This window comes from Callithrix jacchus, chromosome 4, assembly GCF_049354715.1.
Source record: "Callithrix jacchus isolate 240 chromosome 4, calJac240_pri, whole genome shotgun sequence".
Classification (NCBI taxonomy): Eukaryota; Metazoa; Chordata; class Mammalia; order Primates; family Cebidae; genus Callithrix; species Callithrix jacchus.
In genome coordinates, this window is record NC_133505.1 from 158,177,569 (window position 1) to 158,197,197 (window position 19,629).

The 19,629-nt window shown below is 46.7% G+C and overlaps 1 protein-coding gene and 1 non-coding gene across 7 annotated transcripts in view; one reads left to right on the plus strand and one right to left on the minus strand.

Annotated features, from left to right (window-relative positions):
* Positions 1-15,347, plus strand: part of AKAP12 (A-kinase anchoring protein 12) — a 110,404-nt gene extending 95,057 nt beyond the window's left edge. For 2 of the 6 annotated variants that reach the window (XM_035296970.3, XM_035296972.3), the window contains 2 exons: positions 8,075-13,095; positions 14,285-15,347. In XM_035296970.3, coding sequence (XP_035152861.3) covers positions 8,075-13,083 — 5,009 coding nt within the window. In that variant the 3' untranslated portion in view covers positions 13,084-13,095; positions 14,285-15,347. Of the gene's footprint in view, positions 1-2,041; positions 2,336-8,074; positions 13,096-14,284 lie in introns of those variants that run through there. The other 4 variants (XM_035296973.3, XM_035296974.3, XM_078370305.1 and 1 more) reach the window with 4 other exon arrangements.
* Positions 6,496-6,601, minus strand: LOC118153393 (small nucleolar RNA U13). Its single transcript, XR_004742631.1, has one exon. It is a non-coding gene; the product is annotated as a small nucleolar RNA U13 (small nucleolar RNA).
* Positions 15,348-19,629: the final 4,282 nt, after the last annotated feature.

The following is a 19,629-nucleotide window of genomic DNA, read 5'->3' on the forward strand; positions in this document are numbered from 1 at the left end:
GAGTCTCACTTTATCACATAGGCTGGAGTGCAGTGGCACAATCTCGGCTCACTGCATCCTCCACCTCCGGGGTTCAAGCGATTCTCCTGCCTCAGCATCCCAAGTAGCTGGAATTACAGGCATGTGCCACCCTGCCCAGCTAATTTTTTGTATTTAGTAGCGATGGGGTTTCATTCACCATGTTAGCCAGGATGGTCTCGATCTCCTGACCTCATGATCCGCCTGCCTTGTCCTCCCAAAGTACTGGGATTACAGGCATGAGCCACCGCGCCCGGCCAAAAATATATTATTTTTAAGAGCAGTTTCAGGTTCACAGCAAAACTGAGTGGAGAGTTCGGAGAATTCCCCTATATCCCTTACCCCCACACCTGCATGGCTTCCCTCCACCCTTATCAACATACCCCACCAGAATGGGTCATTTGTTAAAATCAATGAACCTACATCGACACATGGTTATCACCCAAAGTCCATAGTTTACATTGGGGCTCACTCTTGGTGGTGTACATCCTGTGGGTTTGGGCCAATACACAGTGATGTGTACCCACCATTACAGCGTCATATAGAATGGCTTCACTGCCATAAAAATCATCTCTGCTTCACGTATTCCTCCCTTCCTCCCCCAACCCCTGGCAGCCACCACTGTTTTTACTGTCTCCACAGTTTTATCTTTTTCAGAATGTCATAGAGTTGGAATCATACATTGTGTATCCTCCTCCGAATGCCATCTTGCACTTAGTTATATCATTTGAGTTCCCTCCATGTCTTTGCATGGCCTGATAACTCATTTATTTTTAGTGCTGAATAATATTCCATTGTCTGGTGTGCCACAATTTATCCACTCACCTACTGAAGGACATCTGATTGCTTCCAAGTTTTGGCAATTATGCATAAAGCTGCTATAAACATCTGTGTGCAGATGTTCTGTGTGGACATAAATTTTCAACTTATTTGGTTGAATACCAAGGACCATGAGTGCCAGACATGGTAAGAGCACATTTAGTGTTAAACCGCAGACTGTCCTCCCAAGTGGCTGTGCCGTTTGCATTCTCACAGATGACTATTTTTGAAGTCCCAGTTAGAGGGACCAGGTGAGTTCCATCTTCTAGCCCTTAAGGCTCTAAGACTGTAAGTGATGGCTTTGTAATGGGAACTTGAGCGATACCCTCGTTCTTGTACGAATACTCAAGAACTTAAAGCTCTTTACAACCAAGGCAGACCCACAAGCAGGTTCTGCCACACCTTGGCCACTGCCGGACAGAACCCCTTTGTGTTTTTGCTTGATTTCGTCCTTCCGTGACATTGACATTTCAGGCCGGGCTGCTTGTGTTGCAGAACATCTTTGGTTGTGGATTTGTCTGATTGTTTCCTCGTGATTAGATGCCATTACACGTTTTGATCAGTAGTGCTATAAAGATGAATTCTTGTCCTGAGTGCTTCACATCAGGAGGCACGATAACATCTGTTCCATTATCGAGGATAAGTCTGATCACTTGGTTAAGGTGGTGCCTGCCAGATTTCTCAATTATCGAGGTGCTTTTGTTTGTGGGGTTTTTTTGGGGGGCGTTTCTTTTTTGAGACAGTCTTGCTCTGTATCCCGGGCTGGAGGGCAGTGGCAAGATCTTGGCTCACTGCAACCTTCACCTCCAAGGTTCAAGCGATGCTCCTGCCTCAGCCTCTTGAGTAGCTGGGATTACAGACAGGAGCCACCACGCCCGCTAATTTTTCTTTTTTTTTTAGTAGATTTGGGGTTTCACCATGTTGGCCAGGCTGGTCTCGAACTCCTGACCTCAGGTGATCCGCCCTCTTGGGCCTCCCAAAGTGCTGGGATTACAGGCGTGAACCACCACGCCGGGCCTCGAGGCCCTTTTTTTGAAATTAAGTGTCAGGGATGTTCAGCGGCGGCTTGGCAGTGAGTTAGCAGGATGGTTTTCGGCCTCCGCGGGCTTGGGTTTGAAGAGACCCCACTGGGGCGGTGCTCAGCCGAGGGCAGGCGCCCGGCGCGGGAAGGCTGCGTCCTTTGTGACGTTCGCGGCCAGCGCCCGGGCCCAGGCTCCCGCGAGCGATAGCAGCCCGGAGGGGCTCAGGGCCTCGCGGGCCGCTGTTGGGCTGCCTCTCCTGGCGGGCACTACGCGCCATGCCCTGGTGGGGTAACCTCTGCTGTGAGTAGCGCGCGCCCCTCAGCAGTCGTTTGCCCCGCGGCGATAAGCGGACACCGAATCCCCAGGGCCAAGGATCCCTTAGGACGGCCCGAGAGGAGTGTGTGCGTTTTCAGCCTCCTCCCTTCCCGTCCCAGGTTTGGGAAAGCCTCGCTGCTGGCCACATTGCGCAGGGACAGGTCGGGAAGGGCCAGGTCGGGAATAGCCAGCGCCCGTGGCATCCCGGCCCAGGCTGCCGCCCGCTTCCGTCATCTTGCCCCAGGCCCCCAGCCCCAGAGAGGCAACGCCTCGTCCTGGGTCCCGTGACGCAGGTGCCAAAACGCTCTGCGCTGGCAGCCTACCTCCTACAGAGAGACAAGAGCGAAACACTTTAATACAGCCGCAGTCCCAGGGATGCCTCAGGGCGGGCCCCACTTCCCCCACCAGAGGACACTGCCCAGAAGACTGGCTTGGGCGGTTGGAATGGATGTGGCTGTGGCTGCGGTCTCCGGGGAAAGTGGGTGGCAGGGCAGCTCTAGGATGACCTAGGCCTCAAAAAGTCACCAGGATTTAGCAAAGTTGCCCTCACTGGGGGGCCTGAGGGCCAGCACAGTGTTGGACGCAGAACAGAATGCAACAGTACTCAACACTTGAGCTGCCACATGGGGAGAGGAGCCCAGTGATGAGACAGGGACTGAGGAGTAGGGTCTAGGCTTCATGCAGACTCCAAGCCCAGTGGGTGGCCACAGGATTGTGTGGGTGTAGGGGTCGGGATCTAATCTCAACAGTGCAGGTGCAGGCAAAGGCACCTGCCAGGCTAGGTAGGTCAGAATATTCTCTAGGCCCTGGAGCCATTAGGAGTCGACAGCCTGGTGCTATGACAGCAACGGTGTTTTAGGAAGCAGGCCTCCCAGGATGGAGTGGGTAGAGGGCCCCAGTACAGAGGGTACTTGGAGGCCAAAATCAGGTGAAGCACAAAGCACAGAGGTGCCAGAAGATTGTTCTGACAATTGTAGCTCTTAGGATTACTTAGGTCAAAAGAGACTATAGACTAGTTGACCAGTTATGACTTAAAGTTTTTCTATATACGTTTTATTATGTGCTCAAATCATACCTCACTCTATTTAAAGAGAATATCTGATTATTTCTGAGCTATACTGAACTATCAATAGCTTCTCAGTAACGACTACCTCAGATACCAATGGCAGTTGCCCAGGCTGGAGTGTAGTGGCGCAATCTTGGCTCACTGCAACCTCCACCTCCCAGGTGATTGTCCTGCCTCAACCTTCTGAGTAGCTGAGACTACAGGCATGCACCACCACGCCTGGCTACTACGTTTTGTATTTTTAGTGGAGACGGTTTCACCATGTTGGCCAGGCTGGTCTCGAACTCATGACCTCAAGTGAACCGCCTGCCTTGGCCTCCCAAAGTGCTGGGATTACAGGCGTGAGCCACCTTGCCCAGCCCAATGGCTGTTTTGTTCTGCCTGCTGGCAGCTTGTTCACTAATCGTTACCTCCCTAGTTTTGACTATAAACATTCCAGCCCTTCCAGAATGAAACAGAAACGGAAAGAAGTGTTTCAAATGGAAACATAGATTTGAGTGTGGAGGGAAAATAGTGAGGGGAAATAGTATGTGTGACCCCAGCTTTCTCCTCCTACATTAGTAACGTATCTGCATTTTCTGATTGCAGGGAGGTTGATGAATGTTTGTTTTTAATCACATGCTTGCTGGCAGGATACGTAATTTTTGTTTGTATTCCATATTAGTGAAATCATACTAGAATAGGCTTTGTTATTGGAATTTTTCTTTTTTTCTCTAGTATATTTCTAATGATTTTATCCAACTTTTTCAAAAGGAAAGTCACATCTCTTACATTGCATTAGAAGTGTTTGCAAAAATTCTTTTGTGATGTCTGGGTGGGTGGTTCACGCCTGTAATCCCAGCACTTTGGGAGGTCGAGGCGGGTAGATCACTTGAGGTCAGGAGTTCAAAACCAGTTTGGCCATCATGGTGAAACCCTGTCTCTACTAAAAATACACAAAAATTAGCTGGGCATGGTGGCACACGCCTGTAATCCCAGCTACTCAGGAGGCTGAGGCAGGAGAATTGCTTGAACCCAGGAGGCAAAGGTTGCGGTGAGCCGAGATCATGCCCTTGCACTACAGCCTGGGCAACAAGAGCAAAACTCGATCTCAAAAAAAAAAAAAAAAAAAAAAAAAAAAAAAGAAGAAGAAGAAGAAAAGAAAATTAGAGGCCAGGTGTGGTAGCTCACACCTGTAATACCAGCACTTCAGGAGGCCGAGGCAGGCAGATCACCTGAGGTCATGAGTTGGAGACCAGCCTGGCCAATGTAGTGAAACCTCTTCTCTACTAAAAATACAAAAATTAGCCAGGCATGGTGGCACATGCCAGTAGTCCCAGCTACTCAGAAGGCTGAGACAGGAGATTTGCTCGAACCTAGGAGACGGAGGTTGCAGCAGTGAGCTGTGATCATGCCATTGCATTCCAGCCTGGGCAACAAGAGCAAAACTCCATCTCAAAAAAAAAAAAAAAAAGAAAGAAAGAAAAGAAAAAGAAAACTAGAGGCTGAGTGCAGTGGCTCATCATGCCTGTAATCCCAGCACTTTGGGAGGCCGGGGCAGGCAGATCGCCTGAGGTCAGGAGTTTGAGACCAGCGAAACCTCATCTCTACTAAAAATACAAATATTAGGCAGGTGTGGTGGCACCTGCCAGTAGCCCCAGCTACCCAGGAGGCTGAGGCAGGAGAATTTCTTGAACCTGGGAGACAGAGGTTGCAGTGAGCCCAGATCATGTCACTGCACTCCAGCCTGGGCAACAGAGTGAGACTCTGTCTTAAAAAAGAAAAGAAAATTAGAACATTCAGACAAGCAAAACTAAAATAAATGACATTTGCATCCCCCAGAGATCACATACGTGAAGGGTGTGTGTATGGGTTGGGGCGGGGGTTATGAGAGAGAGAGAGGGAGAGAGAGGGAGAGAGAAAGAAAAGAGACAGTTGTTTTTAAGCCAGAATGAGGTCATTGTATATACTGTTTGGTAACCTGCTTTCTGCAGTCAAATCTCTACCCTTTTATTTCAGTTAAAATTCATCTCATCCAATCCCAAATCTCATATTCAGTTTTTCCCGGGAAGACCCAAAAATGTCCTTTGGCCGATCCAATTCAGGATCATGCTGGGCACCTCTGGTTGTTGTGTTCCTTAAATCTCTTAATTAACACAGTACTTTCTCCTCCACCTCCCCCCATTAAATCACATTGACTTGACTTTTCCCCTCAATGATTTTAAAATTACAAACCTGGAAAAACATAGTAAACACTTCTGTGCACTTGACCTAATTCACCATTTATGGAGAGCTACATCATCCGCCCACCACCCCCACCAAGCTATTTGAAAGTTACTTGCAGACAATCCTTTTTGTGTTTCTGCTTGATTTTCATTTTTCCGTGACATTGTTATTTCAGGCCAGGCTAGTCATTTTGCAGAACGTCCTTCATTGTGGATTTGTCTGTTTGTGTCCTCATGATGAGATGAGATGCTGTTAAATATTTTGGTCAGGACGTAGATGAATTCTTGTCCTTCTGAGTGCCTCACACCGGGAATCGAAATGCAATCTGTCCCATTATTGAGGATGTTAAATTTGATCACTTGGTTAAGGTGGTGCCTGCCAGATTTCTCCATTGTCAAGGTCATTCTTGTGAAATTAAGTAATGTGTGTGTCGGTACGCTGAATGTATGTTTCCTGACAGCCTTTTACCCGATGGCTTTAGCAGTCTGTGATCCTTGACTAAATGAGTTTTTTTGTGTTTTTTTTTTTTTTTGAGATGGAGTCTTGTTCTGTCGCTATCTCGGCTCACTGCAACCTCCACCTCCTGGGTTCAAGCAATTCTTCCGCCTCAGCCTCCCGAGTAGCTGGCACTACAGGAGCATGTCACCATGCCAGGCTATTTTTTTGTATTTTTAGTAGAGACAAGGTTTCACCATGTTAGCTAGGATGGTCTCGATCTCTTGACCTCATAATCTGCCTGCCTCGGCCTCCCAAAGTGCTGGGATTACAGGTGTGAGCCACTGCGCCCTGTAATCCCAGCACTTAGCACCAGTCTGAATAAATGAATTATTAAAATGGTGCTTGCAAATTGTGATTTTCTAAATCTAAAATTTTAAGATAATGACTTTGAGGATCAAAGTGGAAGTTATATCTATATTTATTGACCTTTTTTCCTTAAGAAAGTGCTCCCTGCTCCCTATTTACATTTTTTCGTATCACTCTCGATTCATGGATTCTTTTTTTATTCAATGTGCTGTAACTCATCAATGTCATTATTCTCTTTCATTTTCATGTCAGGTGAGTGATGTGCACAATCGTCGTAACAAGGTTTGAGGGTGGCACAGTCTCACACATGCTCGTGAACACCCAATCGTCACTATCGTGAACTATCAAGGATCCATTATTCTTTTTTATGCTTCAAAGTTTGGGCATTGGGAGCCCCTTCAAGCCAGCTCTTGTGTCCTTTTGACATACCTCTGTCAGCTTTTGAGCATCTTCTTTCAGTCACAAGAAAATATTTTTCATACACCCTATGACCCAGCCTGGAATTTCTCCAAAGAGCTCTGGTCCCTTATGGGGACCTGTTGAGACTTAGTTACCACATAGAATGTCCCCTCTTTTGGATTTGTGTGGATACTTGTTTGTTCTTTAGCTTGTTTCTCAAACTCTATATTTCCTATTAAGTGGGAAGTTGTATCTAAAACTTGATGGATTCTTGTTTAAAATATGGATGTGGGCCGGGCACAGTGGCTCACGCCTGTAACCCCAGCACTTTGGGAGGCCGAGGCAGGTGGATCACGAGGTCAAGAGATTGAGACCATCCTGGTCAACATGGTGAAACCCCGTCTCTACTAAAAATACAAAAAGTTAGCTGGGCACGGTGGTGTGTGCCTGTAGTCCCAGCTACTCAGGAGGCTGAGGCAGGAGAATTGCCTGAACCCAGGAGGCGGAGGTTGCGGTGAGCCGAGATCATGCCATCGCACTCCAGCCTGGGTAACAAGAGCGAAACTCCATCTCAAAAAAAAAAAATATATGGGTGTGATGTGGGATTCCATCTTACATTGCAACGGAAGATACACTGTCTGGTTGACTCACTCTTAGGGGTGCCGTGACTACTTACGTGAAACTAATTTTTTGATAGTTAAGTTTGTCGACTTTCCCTTTAACAGGCTACAGTAAGAGCAGATGATTCTCTTTGAACCTGAATTTTTAAAGGTCGTTGGAAGGAAGTAGACATTAATCTATTAAGATTTACAAATCTCTAGCCAGGCCTGGTGGCATATGCCTGTAGTCCCAGCTACTTGGGAGGCTGAGGCAGGAGAATCACTTGAACCCAGGAGGCGGAGGTTGCGGTGAGCTGAGATCACACCACTGCACTCCAGCCTGGGTGGTAAGAGCGAAACTCCATCTCAATATTAAAAAAAGATTTACACATCTCCATGAGATCTCACTTTGTCCTCGAGTTGCCTGTCATTAAAGAAAATATTAATTGGTCGTGTTTTTAAGATATTTAATTTTCGTGGGCTGGGCACAGTGGTTCACACCTATAATCCCACCACTTTAAGAAACTAAGGCAGGAGGATTGCTGGACCCCAGCAGCTGGAGACCAGCCTGGACCCACATAGTGAGATCTCATCTCTACAGAAAATAAAAAGTTAGCTGGACATTGTGGGATGTGCCTGTAGTCCCAGCTACCCGGGAGGCTGAGGTGGGAGGACTGCTTGAGCCTGGGAGGTTGAAGCTGCAGTGAATGGAGACCACACCATTGCCCTCCAGCCTGGGCAACAGAGTCGCGCCCTGTCTCAGAAAAACGATTTTCTTGAATTGTAATCATCTTTTCTCTTCTCCCCACCCCGCTTTTTGTTAATAGTTGGGCAGAGAGACTCTGAAGATGTGAGCAAAGGAGACTCTGATAAGGAGATGGCTGCTAAGTCAACAGTTGATCAAGACGTCAGAGACGACGGGCAGGAGGAGAGCCCCGAAATCCTCGACCAGATTCCTTCTTCAGAAAGCAATTTGGAAGAGCTAACACAATCTACAGAGTCCCAGGCTAATGATGTTGGATTTAAGAAGGTGTTTAAGTTTGTCGGCTTTAAATTCACTGTGAAAAAGGATAAGACAGAGAAGCCTGACACTGTCCAGCTACTCACTGTGAAAAAAGATGAAGGGGAAGGAGCAGCAGGGGATGGCGATCACCAGGACCCCAGCGCGGGGGCTGGAGAAGCAGCCTCCAAAGAAAGCGAACTCAAACAATCCACAGAGAAACCCGAAGAGAACCTGAAGCACGAGCAAAGCCACGCTGAAATTTCTCCTCCAGCCGAAGCTGGCCAAGCCGTGGAGGAATGCAAAGAGGAAGGAGAAGAGAAACAAGAAAAAGAACCCAGCAAGTCTGCAGAGTCCCCAGCGAGTCCCGTGACGACTGAAACAGCATCAACCTTCAAAAAATTCTTCACTCAAGGTTGGGCCGGCTGGCGAAAAAAGACCAGTTTCAGGAAGCCGAAGGAGGATGAACTGGAAGCTTCAGAGAAGAAAAAGGAACAAGAGCCAGAAAAAGACGCAGAAGAAAACGGAAAGGCAGAGGCCTCCTCCGAGCAGGCTCAGCCACAGGAGATGGCGGATAGCACCCCCGAGCCCCGGTTATCAGCTGAATATGAGAAAGTTGAGCTGCCCTCGGAGGAGGAGGTCAGTGGCTCGCAGGGACCTTCTGAAGAGAAACCCGCTCCGCTGGCGACAGAAGTGTTTGATGAGAAAATAGAAGGCCACCAGGAAGAGGTTGTGGCCGATGTCCACATCAGCACCGCAGAGGAGAGAACCGAGGAGCAGGAAGCAGAGGTGGAAGAAACGGCAGGGTCGGTACCTGCTGAAGAATTGGTTGAAATGAATGCAGAACCTCAGGAAGCCGAACCTGCCAAGGAGCTGGTGAAACTCAAAGACACGTGTGTTTCCGGAGTGGACCCTGTGCAGGGAGCTGACCTCAGTCCTGATGAGAAGGCACTGTCCAAGCCCCCCGAAGGCTTTGTGAGTGAGGTGGAGCTGCTGTCATCACAGGAGAGAATGAAGGTGCAGGGAAGTCCACTCAAGAAGCTTTTTACCAGCACTGGCTTAAAAAAGCTTTCTGGAAAGAAACAGAAAGGGAAAAGAGGAGGCGGAGATGAGGACTCAGGGGAGCACACTCAGGTTCCCGCCGATTCTCCGGACAGCCACGAGGAGCAGAAGGGGGACAGCTCGGCCTCGTCCCCCGAGGAGCCCGAGGAGATCACGTGTCTGGAGAAGGGCTTAGCCGAGGTGCACCAGGACGGGGAAGCTGAAGAAGGAGCTACTTCCGATGGAGAGAAAAAAAGAGAAGGTGTCACTCCCTGGGCATCATTCAAAAAGATGGTGACACCCAAGAAGCGCGTTAGACGGCCTTCGGAAAGTGACAAAGAAGATGAGCTGGACAAGGTCAAGAGCGCTACCTTGTCTTCCACCGAGAGCGCAGCCTCTGAAATGCAAGAAGAAATGAAAGGGAGCGTGGAAGAGCAAAAGCCAGAAGAACCGAAGCGCAAGGTGGATACCTCAGTATCTTGGGAAGCTTTAATTTGTGTGGGATCATCCAAGAAAAGAGCAAGGAAAGGGTCCTCCTCTGATGAGGAAGGGGGGCCAAAAACAATGGGAGGAGACCACCAGAAAACAGATGAGCCCGGAAGAGACAAAGAGACGGGGACAGACAGGACCCTTGCGGATTCCCAAGAACATGAGCCCGGGCAGGGCTGTTCATCCCCTGAGCAAGCTGGAAGCCCTACTGAAGGGGAGGGTGTTTCCACCTGGGAGTCATTTAAAAGGTTAGTCACGCCAAGAAAAAAATCCAAGTCCAAGCTGGAAGAGAAAAACGAAGACTCCGTAGCTGGGTCTGGTGTAGAACATTCCACTCCAGATGCTGAACCCGGGAAAGAAGAATCCTGGGTCTCAATCAAGAAGTTTATTCCTGGACGAAGGAAGAAAAGGCCAGATGGGAAGCAAGAACAAGTCCCTGCTGAAGACGCAGGGCCAGCAGGCGCCAACGAAGATGACTCTGATGTCCCAGCCGTGGTCCCTCTGTCAGAGTATGACGCTGTAGAAAGGGAGAAAATGGAGGCACAGCAAGCCCAGAAAAGCATAGAGCAGCCCGAACACCAGGAAGCTGCTGAGGTGTCCAAGGAGCTCAGTGACAGTCAGGGTCATATGGTGGCGGCAGCTGTCATTGATGGGACCAGGGCAGCTGCCATTAAGGAAGAAAGGTCTCCTTCTTGGATATCTGCTTTAGTGACAGAGCCCCTTGAACAAGTAGAACCTGAAGCCACACCGTTAACTGGGGAGATGTTGGAAAGAGAAGTCATTGCAGAAGAAGAAACCCCTGAGGTTACTGAGCCTCTGCCAGAGAACAGAGAGGCCCAGGGTGACACGGTCACCAGCGAGGTGGAATTGACTTCCAAAGCGCTAAGAGCGGCAGAAACTGCAGGGCCATTGGGTGCTGAAGAAGGAGCCGAAGCATCTGCTGCTGAAGAGACCACAGAAATGGTGTCAGCAGTCTCCCAGTTAACCGACTCCCCAGACACCACAGAGGAGGCCACCCCAGTGCAGGAGGTGGAAGGTGGTGTACCCGACATGGAAGAGCAAGAGAGACGGACTCAAGAGGTCCTCCAGGCGGTTGCAGAAAAAGTGAAAGAGGAATCCCAGCTGCCTGGCACCAGTGGGCCAGAAGACACGCTTCAGCCGGGGCAGAGAGCAGAGGCAGAAAGATCTGAAGAGGATGCTGAAGCAGTGGATCTGAAGAAAGAGACGGATGTAGCGTTGAAAGTAGATGCTCAGGAGGTGAAAACTGAGCCTTTTACGCAAGGGAAGACGATGAGACAGACCTCCCCGGAAAGCTCTGAAAAAGCTCCTCCAGCCACAGAGAATGGAGAGTCCAGTGAGCCTGCAACCACGTGTCACGCCGAGACCTTAGCTGGGGGAAAATCACAGGAGATGGTGATGGAACAGGCTCTCCCCGCTCACTCGGCGGAAACCCCTACAGACAGTGAGACCGTTGGAAGCACCCCCGTAGCAGACTTTGATGCACTAGACACAACCCAGAAAGACAAGATTGTGGAAATCCAAGAGGAGAATGAGGTCGCATCTGGTACCCAGTCAGGGGGCGCAGAAGCAGAGGCAGTTCCTGCAAAGACAGAGGGACCCCCAGCACCTTCCAGTTTTGTGCTCCAGGAAAAAACTAAAGAACAATCAAAGATGGAAGACACACTGGAGCACACACATGAAGAGGGGTCTGCGGAAGCTGGACCTGTTCTGTCGAAGATGGAGGGGACCCAAGAGGCTGGCCAGTTTGCAGATGAGAAAACCAAAGATGAACCATCTGTCAAAGGACTGGAGGTGTCTATAGACGCAGGCATAGCAGTCAGTCAGGAAAAGGTCGCTGAAGTTGCCCTTAAAGAGGAAGTGACAGGAGAAGCTGAATGTCAAAAGGATGATGCTACTGAACTGCAGAGTCACATGATGTCTGCTCTGTCCCCCATGGAGAGAGAGATGGTAGTTCAGGTCGAAAGGGAGAAAATGGAAGCAGAGCCAACTCACGTGAAAGAAGAGAAGCTTGAGCACGAAACAGCTGTTACCATATCTGAAGAGGTCAGTAAGCACCTCGTCCAGACAGTGAGTGTGCCCGTCATAGATGGGGCAAAGGAAGTCAGCAGTTTGGAAGGAAGCCCTCCTCCCTGCCTAGGTCAAGAGGAGGCAGCGTGCACCAAAACTCAAGGTCAGAGCTCTGAGGCATCACTAACTCTAACAGCTGCTGCAGAGGAAGAAAAGGTCTTAGGAGAAACTGTCAGCATTTTAGAAACAGGTGAAACGCTGAAGCCTGCAGGTGCACATTCAGTTCTGGAAGAGAAATCCTCTGAACAAAATGCAGACTTTACTGCTCATCCAGGAGAAGATGCTGTGCCCACAGTGCCCGAGGGTCAGGCCAAATCGATACCGGGGATAGGGTCTGCCGGTACTGAAGAAAGCTTACGTTCCGACCTGGATGGAGAGAGAACCACCTCACTGAAGTGGAAGTCCGATGAAGCCGATGAGCGGGTTGCTTGCCAGGAGGTCAAAGTGAGGGTAGCAATCACGGAGGATTCAGAGCCTGAACATGGGATTCTGGAACTTGAGACCCAAAGCAGTAAACTTGTCCAAAACATCATTCAGACAGCCGTTGACCAGTTTGTGCATACAGAAGAAACAGCCACCGAAATGTTTACGTCTGAGTTACAGACGCAAGCTCACCTGATAAAAGCTGACAAGCAGGACGCTGGGCAGGTAACAGAGAAAGAAGGAAGCAAACCTCAGGCCTCTGCACAAGACGAACCACAAACTCTTACAGCCAAAGAGGAGTCAGAGCCAACCGCAGTGGGACAGACACATTCTGATGCTTCCAAAGACACGAGTGAAGCTTCGGAAAAGACCATGACTGTGGAGGTAAAAGGTTCCACTGTAAATGATCAGCAGCTGGAAGAGGTCATCCTCCCATCCAAGGAAGAGGGAGATGGAGCTGGAACAAAGTCTGTGCCAGAAGATGAGGGTCATGCCTTGTTAGCAGAAAGAATAGAGGAGTCACGCGTTGAACCCAAAGACGATGAACAAGGTGATGATGTCGACCCTGAAAACCAGAACTCAGCCCTGGCTGATACTGATGCCTCAGGAGGCTTAACCAAAGAGTCCCCAGATACAAATGGACCAAAACAGAAAGAGAAGGAAGATGCCCAGGAAGTAGAATTTCAGGAAGGAAAAGTGCACAGTGAATCAGATAAAGCGATCACAACCCAAACACAGGAGGAGATGCAGAAACAAGGGAGAGAATCTACAAAATCGGAACTTACAGAATCCTAAAACATTGTGCAAGTAAGCCTCCTTTTCTTCTAAGATATTTTTCCCTTTTATGTGAAATGCCATTTAGTCTTATCAGTGTTATGAAAATAATGGCTTCATTTTAGCCCCTACCTTGACTGCTTTAGAAGAAAATGAAAGGGCATGTGTGTGTGTGCACATGTGCGTGTTTGACCCTAAGGCATAAGAAATACATTGTGTTCACTCGACTAGCTTGTTGAGTTTTTATAAAAATAACTAGTGGCCCAAAGTGGGTTAATACTAAACTGCCTGAAATATGGTTTACAGCTCTTTTGGAAAAAACGGATTTTTTTTCCCTAGCAGTAGTAATGAGCATTTTTTTTTGTTTAATTTTCCAGTGCATATAATGAGGGACCCTCACTGTGTTAGCCACTTACAGTCACTAGTTTTGCAGCAGTGTAAGAGAATACAATACAAGACCCTCCCCATCTTTGTTTTCTTTTTTTTTGTGTGGTTGTTGTTTGTTTTCTGAGCGAGCCTTGCTCTGTCACTCAGAGGGAATGCAGTGTCACAATCATGGATTGCTGCAGCCTTCACCTCCTGGGCTGAAGCAATTCGCCTGCCTATGCCTCCTGAGTAGCTGCTGGGACTACAAGCGTGTGCCACTTCCTGGTCCTTTTTTTGATTTTTTGTATAGGCAGGGGTCTTGCTACATTGCCCAGGCTAGTCTCAAACTCCTGGCCTCAAGAAATCCTCCCATCTCAGCCTCCCAAAGTGCTAGGATTATAGTTGTAAGCCACTGTACTGATCTTTGTTTTGTTTTATTTTGTTTTTGAGACAGAGTCTCACTCTGTCGCCCAGGCTGGAGTGCAGTGACGCAATCTCGGCTCACTGCAACCTCAGTCTCCCAGGTTCAAGTGTTCCTCCTGCCTCAGCCTCCCAAGTAGCTGGGATTACACACACATGCCACCATGCCCGGCTAATTTTTTTATTTTTAGTGGAGATTGGGTTTCACCATGTTGGCCAGGCTGGTCTCGAACTCCTGACCTCAAGTGATCCTCCCACCTCGCCTTCCCAAAGTACTGGGATAACAGGCGTGAGCCACTGTGCCAGGCCCCATCTTTGTTTATTTAGCGGAGTTAAACTGTGATATTATTAGGTCACTTTGACAACTATCCTGTTGTTAATAAATGAGAGAGGAAAAGGAGATTTTTATTTACGCTGATTCTTCCTCCTTCTACAGTTAAACTCTTTGTCTGTTTGGAAGACCAGAATGTGAAGACAAGTAGTAGAAAAAAATGAACGCTGCTGCTGAGACTGAAGACCAGTATTTCAGAACTTTGAGACTCGGAGAGCAGGCACATCAACTGATCTCATTTCTAGAGAGCCCCTGACAATCCTGAGGCTTCATCAGGAGCTAGAGCCATTTAACATTTCCTCTTTTCAAGCCCACCCTACTGTTTCCCCTTGATAAGCATAGAAATTCTGAGTTAACGTCCTAAATTCTTAACCTGGAACTGGAGTTGGCATTGGCAATACCTAGTTCTACTTCTCAAACTGGATTATCGTTCTTTATGTATTTATATGTATGTTTTAAGTAATCCTCCTTCTGTATCTATTGTATATTTTTGTCTTAATGTTTAAGGAAATGTGCAGGATACTACATGCTTTTTGTGTTACACAATATATGATGGGGCGTGTGCCATAGAGCAGCCTTGGGGAGCTTTAAGCATCAGTTATAACCTGCAAAAAACAGAGCTTCCTAGAAATAACATTCCTGATCAAGGTACAGTTCTTTAAAATTCACTAACCATTAGGTCCATATTTAGTGGCACTCTGAAATGAGTTGCTTTCTTATTACACACAGTGTGCTAAAACTAAAAAGCCTTTTGAAACATGCAGAATGTTCTCTTGTCATTGGGAAATTTTTCTTTCTAACCCAGTGGAGGATAGAAAGCAGTTTTATTCTGGTAGCAGATTAACTTTCCTTTCCATCCTTTTTACATCCTACTTGTTATGGTTATTTGGACCGATGAGTATTCTTAATCCTGAGGCAGAGTAGTGAAATGTTTTATATGTTATGAAGAAAAGAATTCACTGTTGTAAGTTTTTGATTCTACTCTTATATGCTGGACTGCATTCACACATGGCATGAAGTAAGTCAGGTTCTTTACAAATGGTATTTTGATAGATACTGGATTGTGTCTGTGCCATATCTGTGCCATTTTAAGAACACTGTTGCAACACATTCATTTGGATAAGTTGTGATTTGACGACTGATTTAAATAAAAGATTTGCTTCACTTAGATTTGCTGGTTTTATTAGATAACAGGAAGCCTGGGATATATGTGTACTACCTTAGGATGATAAAGATAATAATTGGTAAGCTAGAACTTTCTAATGTAGTCATTACATGAAAATGTTTTTCACTGGTTTGAGTTGTGTGTTCCCGGGAAGTCACTGCAGAGATGCTTTTCCTGAAATAAACCAGTAGCTTTTCAGACTGATATCCTTAGCACAATTCTACCATCTGGTAATTCCTGAAAATGCCTGTCTTTCTGTGTGTGTTAATATTTTTGTTTTCAAACAATAACAAATGTCTCTAGAAAGAAATTTTAAGAAGGCTTAATAGTGAAAATGCCTTTCCTGAAAGGTAATCTTGGATTTTTTTTCCTTCTCTTTTTTTTTTTTTTGAGATGGAGTTTCACTCTTGTTGCCCGAGCTGGAGTGTAGTGGTGTGATCTCGGCTCACTGCAACCTCTGCCTCCTGGGTTCAAATGATTCTCCTGCCTCAGCACCCCCTAACACACCCCGAGTAGCTGGGATTACAGGCACCTGCCACCACATCTGGGTAATTTTTTGTATTTTTAGTAGAGATGGGGGTTTCACCATGTTGGCCAGGCTTGTCTCAAACTCCTGACCTCAGGTGATCCACCTGCCTTGGACCCCAAAGTGCTAGAATTACAGGCTCACACCTGGCCTGAAAAATTTTTTAAATGTCAAAACGATGAGTCATGCTAATACATTAAGAGTTTTGTCAGACAATTGTCACACAAAGAGCAGTGTCACCTACTCTTGACATGTAGAACCGGCCTGGCGTATAGCTTTCTAGATTTTACTCAAACTCGGTACTCCAGTTTGAGAATTTAAATTTTGACTACTGATTAGCTGGAAAGCCTAGTTTTAGTGGAAAGAAAGTTTGCTTTGAAAACTGAAAGTAGTTTCTTTTATGCTAGCAAACCTAACTTCATTCATAATTGGCAGTATTAGTAAAAGATACACCTCAAGAGAGCAGTGTGTAGGCTTGTTTGTAGTTGGAAGTCATCTTTTAGGAATCATTCTCAAATCTTTATAATAGCTACCCATACTTAATTATTAAAATCCTCAAATTCAAAAAACCTTTCAGATATATATATATATATATATAATTATTATTATTTTTTGAGACAGCCTCGCTCTATCGCCAAGGCTAGAGTGCAGTGGTGCAGTCTCGGCTCACTGCAACCTCTGCCTCCCGGGTTCAAGCAGTTCTCTGCCTCAACCTCCCAAGTAGCATCACCATGCCCAGCTAATTTTGTTTTTTTTTTTTGAGACGGGGTTTCACCATCTTGGCCAGGCTGGTCTTGAACTCTTGACCTCGTGATCCACCCACCTAGGCCTCCCAAAGTGCTGAGACTACAGGCGTTAGCCTCCTGTGCCTGATCGCCAATTGAGATTTAAATCCAAGTGCTGGTGTCAGGTTTTGAAGAGGAACTAAAAGTTTTGGAAATGACAGCAATTTATAACTAGTTTATATTGACTCCCTCTCTACAGCGGGAAGACATTCTGTGCTATTTTGAGCAGATTAAAGATTTGTGTAGTTTGTGGGAAGAGTGGATGTTTTTGTTTAAATTCCACGTGTGTTTGTCTTTTCCTGCCACCTGTGGTCAGGTGCCTGCTGGCCCTCACAGTTGAGATTCCATGAGTAGCCGCTTCACGACGTGCTTCTACTACTACCTGGGTGTGCCCAGAGTCGTTCCTGTACAAGCTCTATATGTCTGTTGAGAACATTATTTTAACCAGAGGAACACCAACAGTAGCATGAAGTAACAATGCTGTTTTATAATTCTAAAGCTGCTGTTCATTTATGAAGACATAATAATCTAATGTAAACTGCAGAAGTCAGAGCAAGTGCCTCCATTTTGTTATTTTGGGCGTTACTACAGAGCCATGTACAATAGAAAGCAATGCAAGACTTGTAAACTCTCGCCAAGTGTAATTGAGGAATATAAAATGTTCCCCCTCAGGTTATTTCGCTTAAGGTGATACCCATGAGTTGCCTCTCTCTGTACATAGATACATTGTTCCAGTATTTTCCTTTGATGCTTGGAACTGTGATAGTCAAGGGCTGAAAATTTTAGTTTTCAATATAAGCTTCCAGCTTAGCAATTACCTCTAGTCCAAGACAATATCTGATTCCTAGTTCTGTCTGGGGCAGATTTTCATTGAAATAAAATGCAATCTAATTAAATGCCATGGATTTTCTTTCTCTAATTTCACTGTGATTCAGTTTCGATCGCCTTTGTCTTGTCGGTTGTGATATTCATCACACATTTAAGCTCTACTTTCAACTACTTAGCACCCTTTGTTCATAGAGCATCATGAGAGTCTGAAATGAATATATCTGGGATAGGTGCAAATGCACAAAAATCTCTATTCATGATCATAAGCTTTTTGGGTCCTGGGCTCCTTTAATTAGAATCTCATGACGCTTCTAGCTGACCTCTGATTTCCCAGCATAAAGTTTCATGTGCAGTTTTTCGATAGTCACACAAACCTCTGAAATGCCAACCAATAACCAGAACCAGAGTTAGAACCTCTTCTCCAACCCTGTAAGAAATGGACGCAGTCCAACACTTCCCACATAGTAGAGCTTGGAACCCAAACACAAAATCAGTGTCATATAAATTCAAATCTACATGACTATTACTTTTTTTTCTTTAATTTTTAAACTTTTATTTTTATTTCGTAGAGATGGGGTCTGGCTCTGTCACCCAGGCTGGAATAGAGTGCTGCCATCAGAGCTCAGTGTAATGAACTCCTGGGCTCAAGGGATCCTCCCATCTCCTGAGTAGCTGGGACTACAGGCATGTGCCACCATGAGATGGCGTTTTGCCATGCTGCCCAAGCTGGTTTCGAACTACTGGCCTAAAACAGTCCTCCTGTCTTGGCCCCCCTAAAGGGTATTCTATATTTTTCTTTTATTTTGAAGTCCTAGTCAAGAATAGAGAATTATATACATATATGTTTAATAGAGTTGGGGTTTTGGTACGTTGCTCAGGCTGGTCGCAAACTTCTGGACTCAAGCGATCCACCTGCCTCAGCCTCCCAGAGTGCTCGGATTACAGACATGCGCCACCACATCTGGCTCTATTCTATTTTAAATAAAAGTACAAATTTTAGGCTGGGCGCGGTGGCTCACGCCTGTAATCCCAGCACTTTGCGAGGCTGAGGCGGGTGGATCACGAGGTCAAGAGATCGAGACCATCCTGGTCAACATGGTGAAAACCCGTCTCTACTAAAAATACAAAAAATTAGCTGGGCATGGTGGTGCGTGCCTGTAATCCCAGCTACTCAGGAGGCTGAGGCAGGAGAATTGCCTGAACCTGGGAGGCGGAGGTTGCCGTGAGCCGAAATCGCACCGTTGCACTCCAGCCTGGGTAACGAGTGAAACTCCGTCTCAAAAAAAAAAAAAAAAAGTACAAATTTTATTAATGTGTACATGGGTGCCTTCAGAATGAGGACCCAAAGATGCAGGGGAAATTGTCCATTTTAATGCACTCACTCCGCCACCCAGGCTGGAGTACAGTAGCTCAATTATGGCTTACTGCAAACTCCGCCTCCCAGGTTCAAGCAATTCTCACACCTCAGCTTCCCGAATAGCCGGTACTACAGGTGCCTGCCACCATGCCTGGCTAATTTTCGCATTTTTAGTAGAGATGGAGTTTTGGCATGTTAGCAAAGCTGATCTTGAAAACCTGGCGTCAAGTGATCTGCCCACCTCAGGCTCCCCAAGTGCTGAGAGATTAGAGGCATGAGCCACTGCGCCCGGCCATGACTATTCATTTCTAATGGGATTCTGGAAATGGACCTGCTGGTTACAGACAACCTGGTACAACTTTTATACACATGCAAGTTTCTCCTAACAGATTGCTTACTGCCTCCAACCTGTATATCTGGAATTAGGAAAATAAGCTGAGCCCTTATTTTAATGTGAGAAAGCTGAGACTTTTAAGTGATAACACAGGTTTGGCTAAGCTAACCAGGATTTGAAGATAGCATGGTGGTGAAAATAATCATGATTTATTTATTTGAGAAAGGGTCTCGCTCTATCACCCAGGCTGGAGTGCAGGCATGCGGTCATGGCTCACTGCAGCCTCAACCTCCTCGGCTCAAGCAATCCTCCCACCTCAGCCTTTACAACACCCATGGGCATGCCCCACCATGCCCAGCTAATTTTTAAGCTTTTGTAGTGACCACGTCTCCCTATGTTGCCTAGGCTAGTGGTCTCCCACGCCTGGACTCAAGCCATCCTCCTGCCTTAGCCTC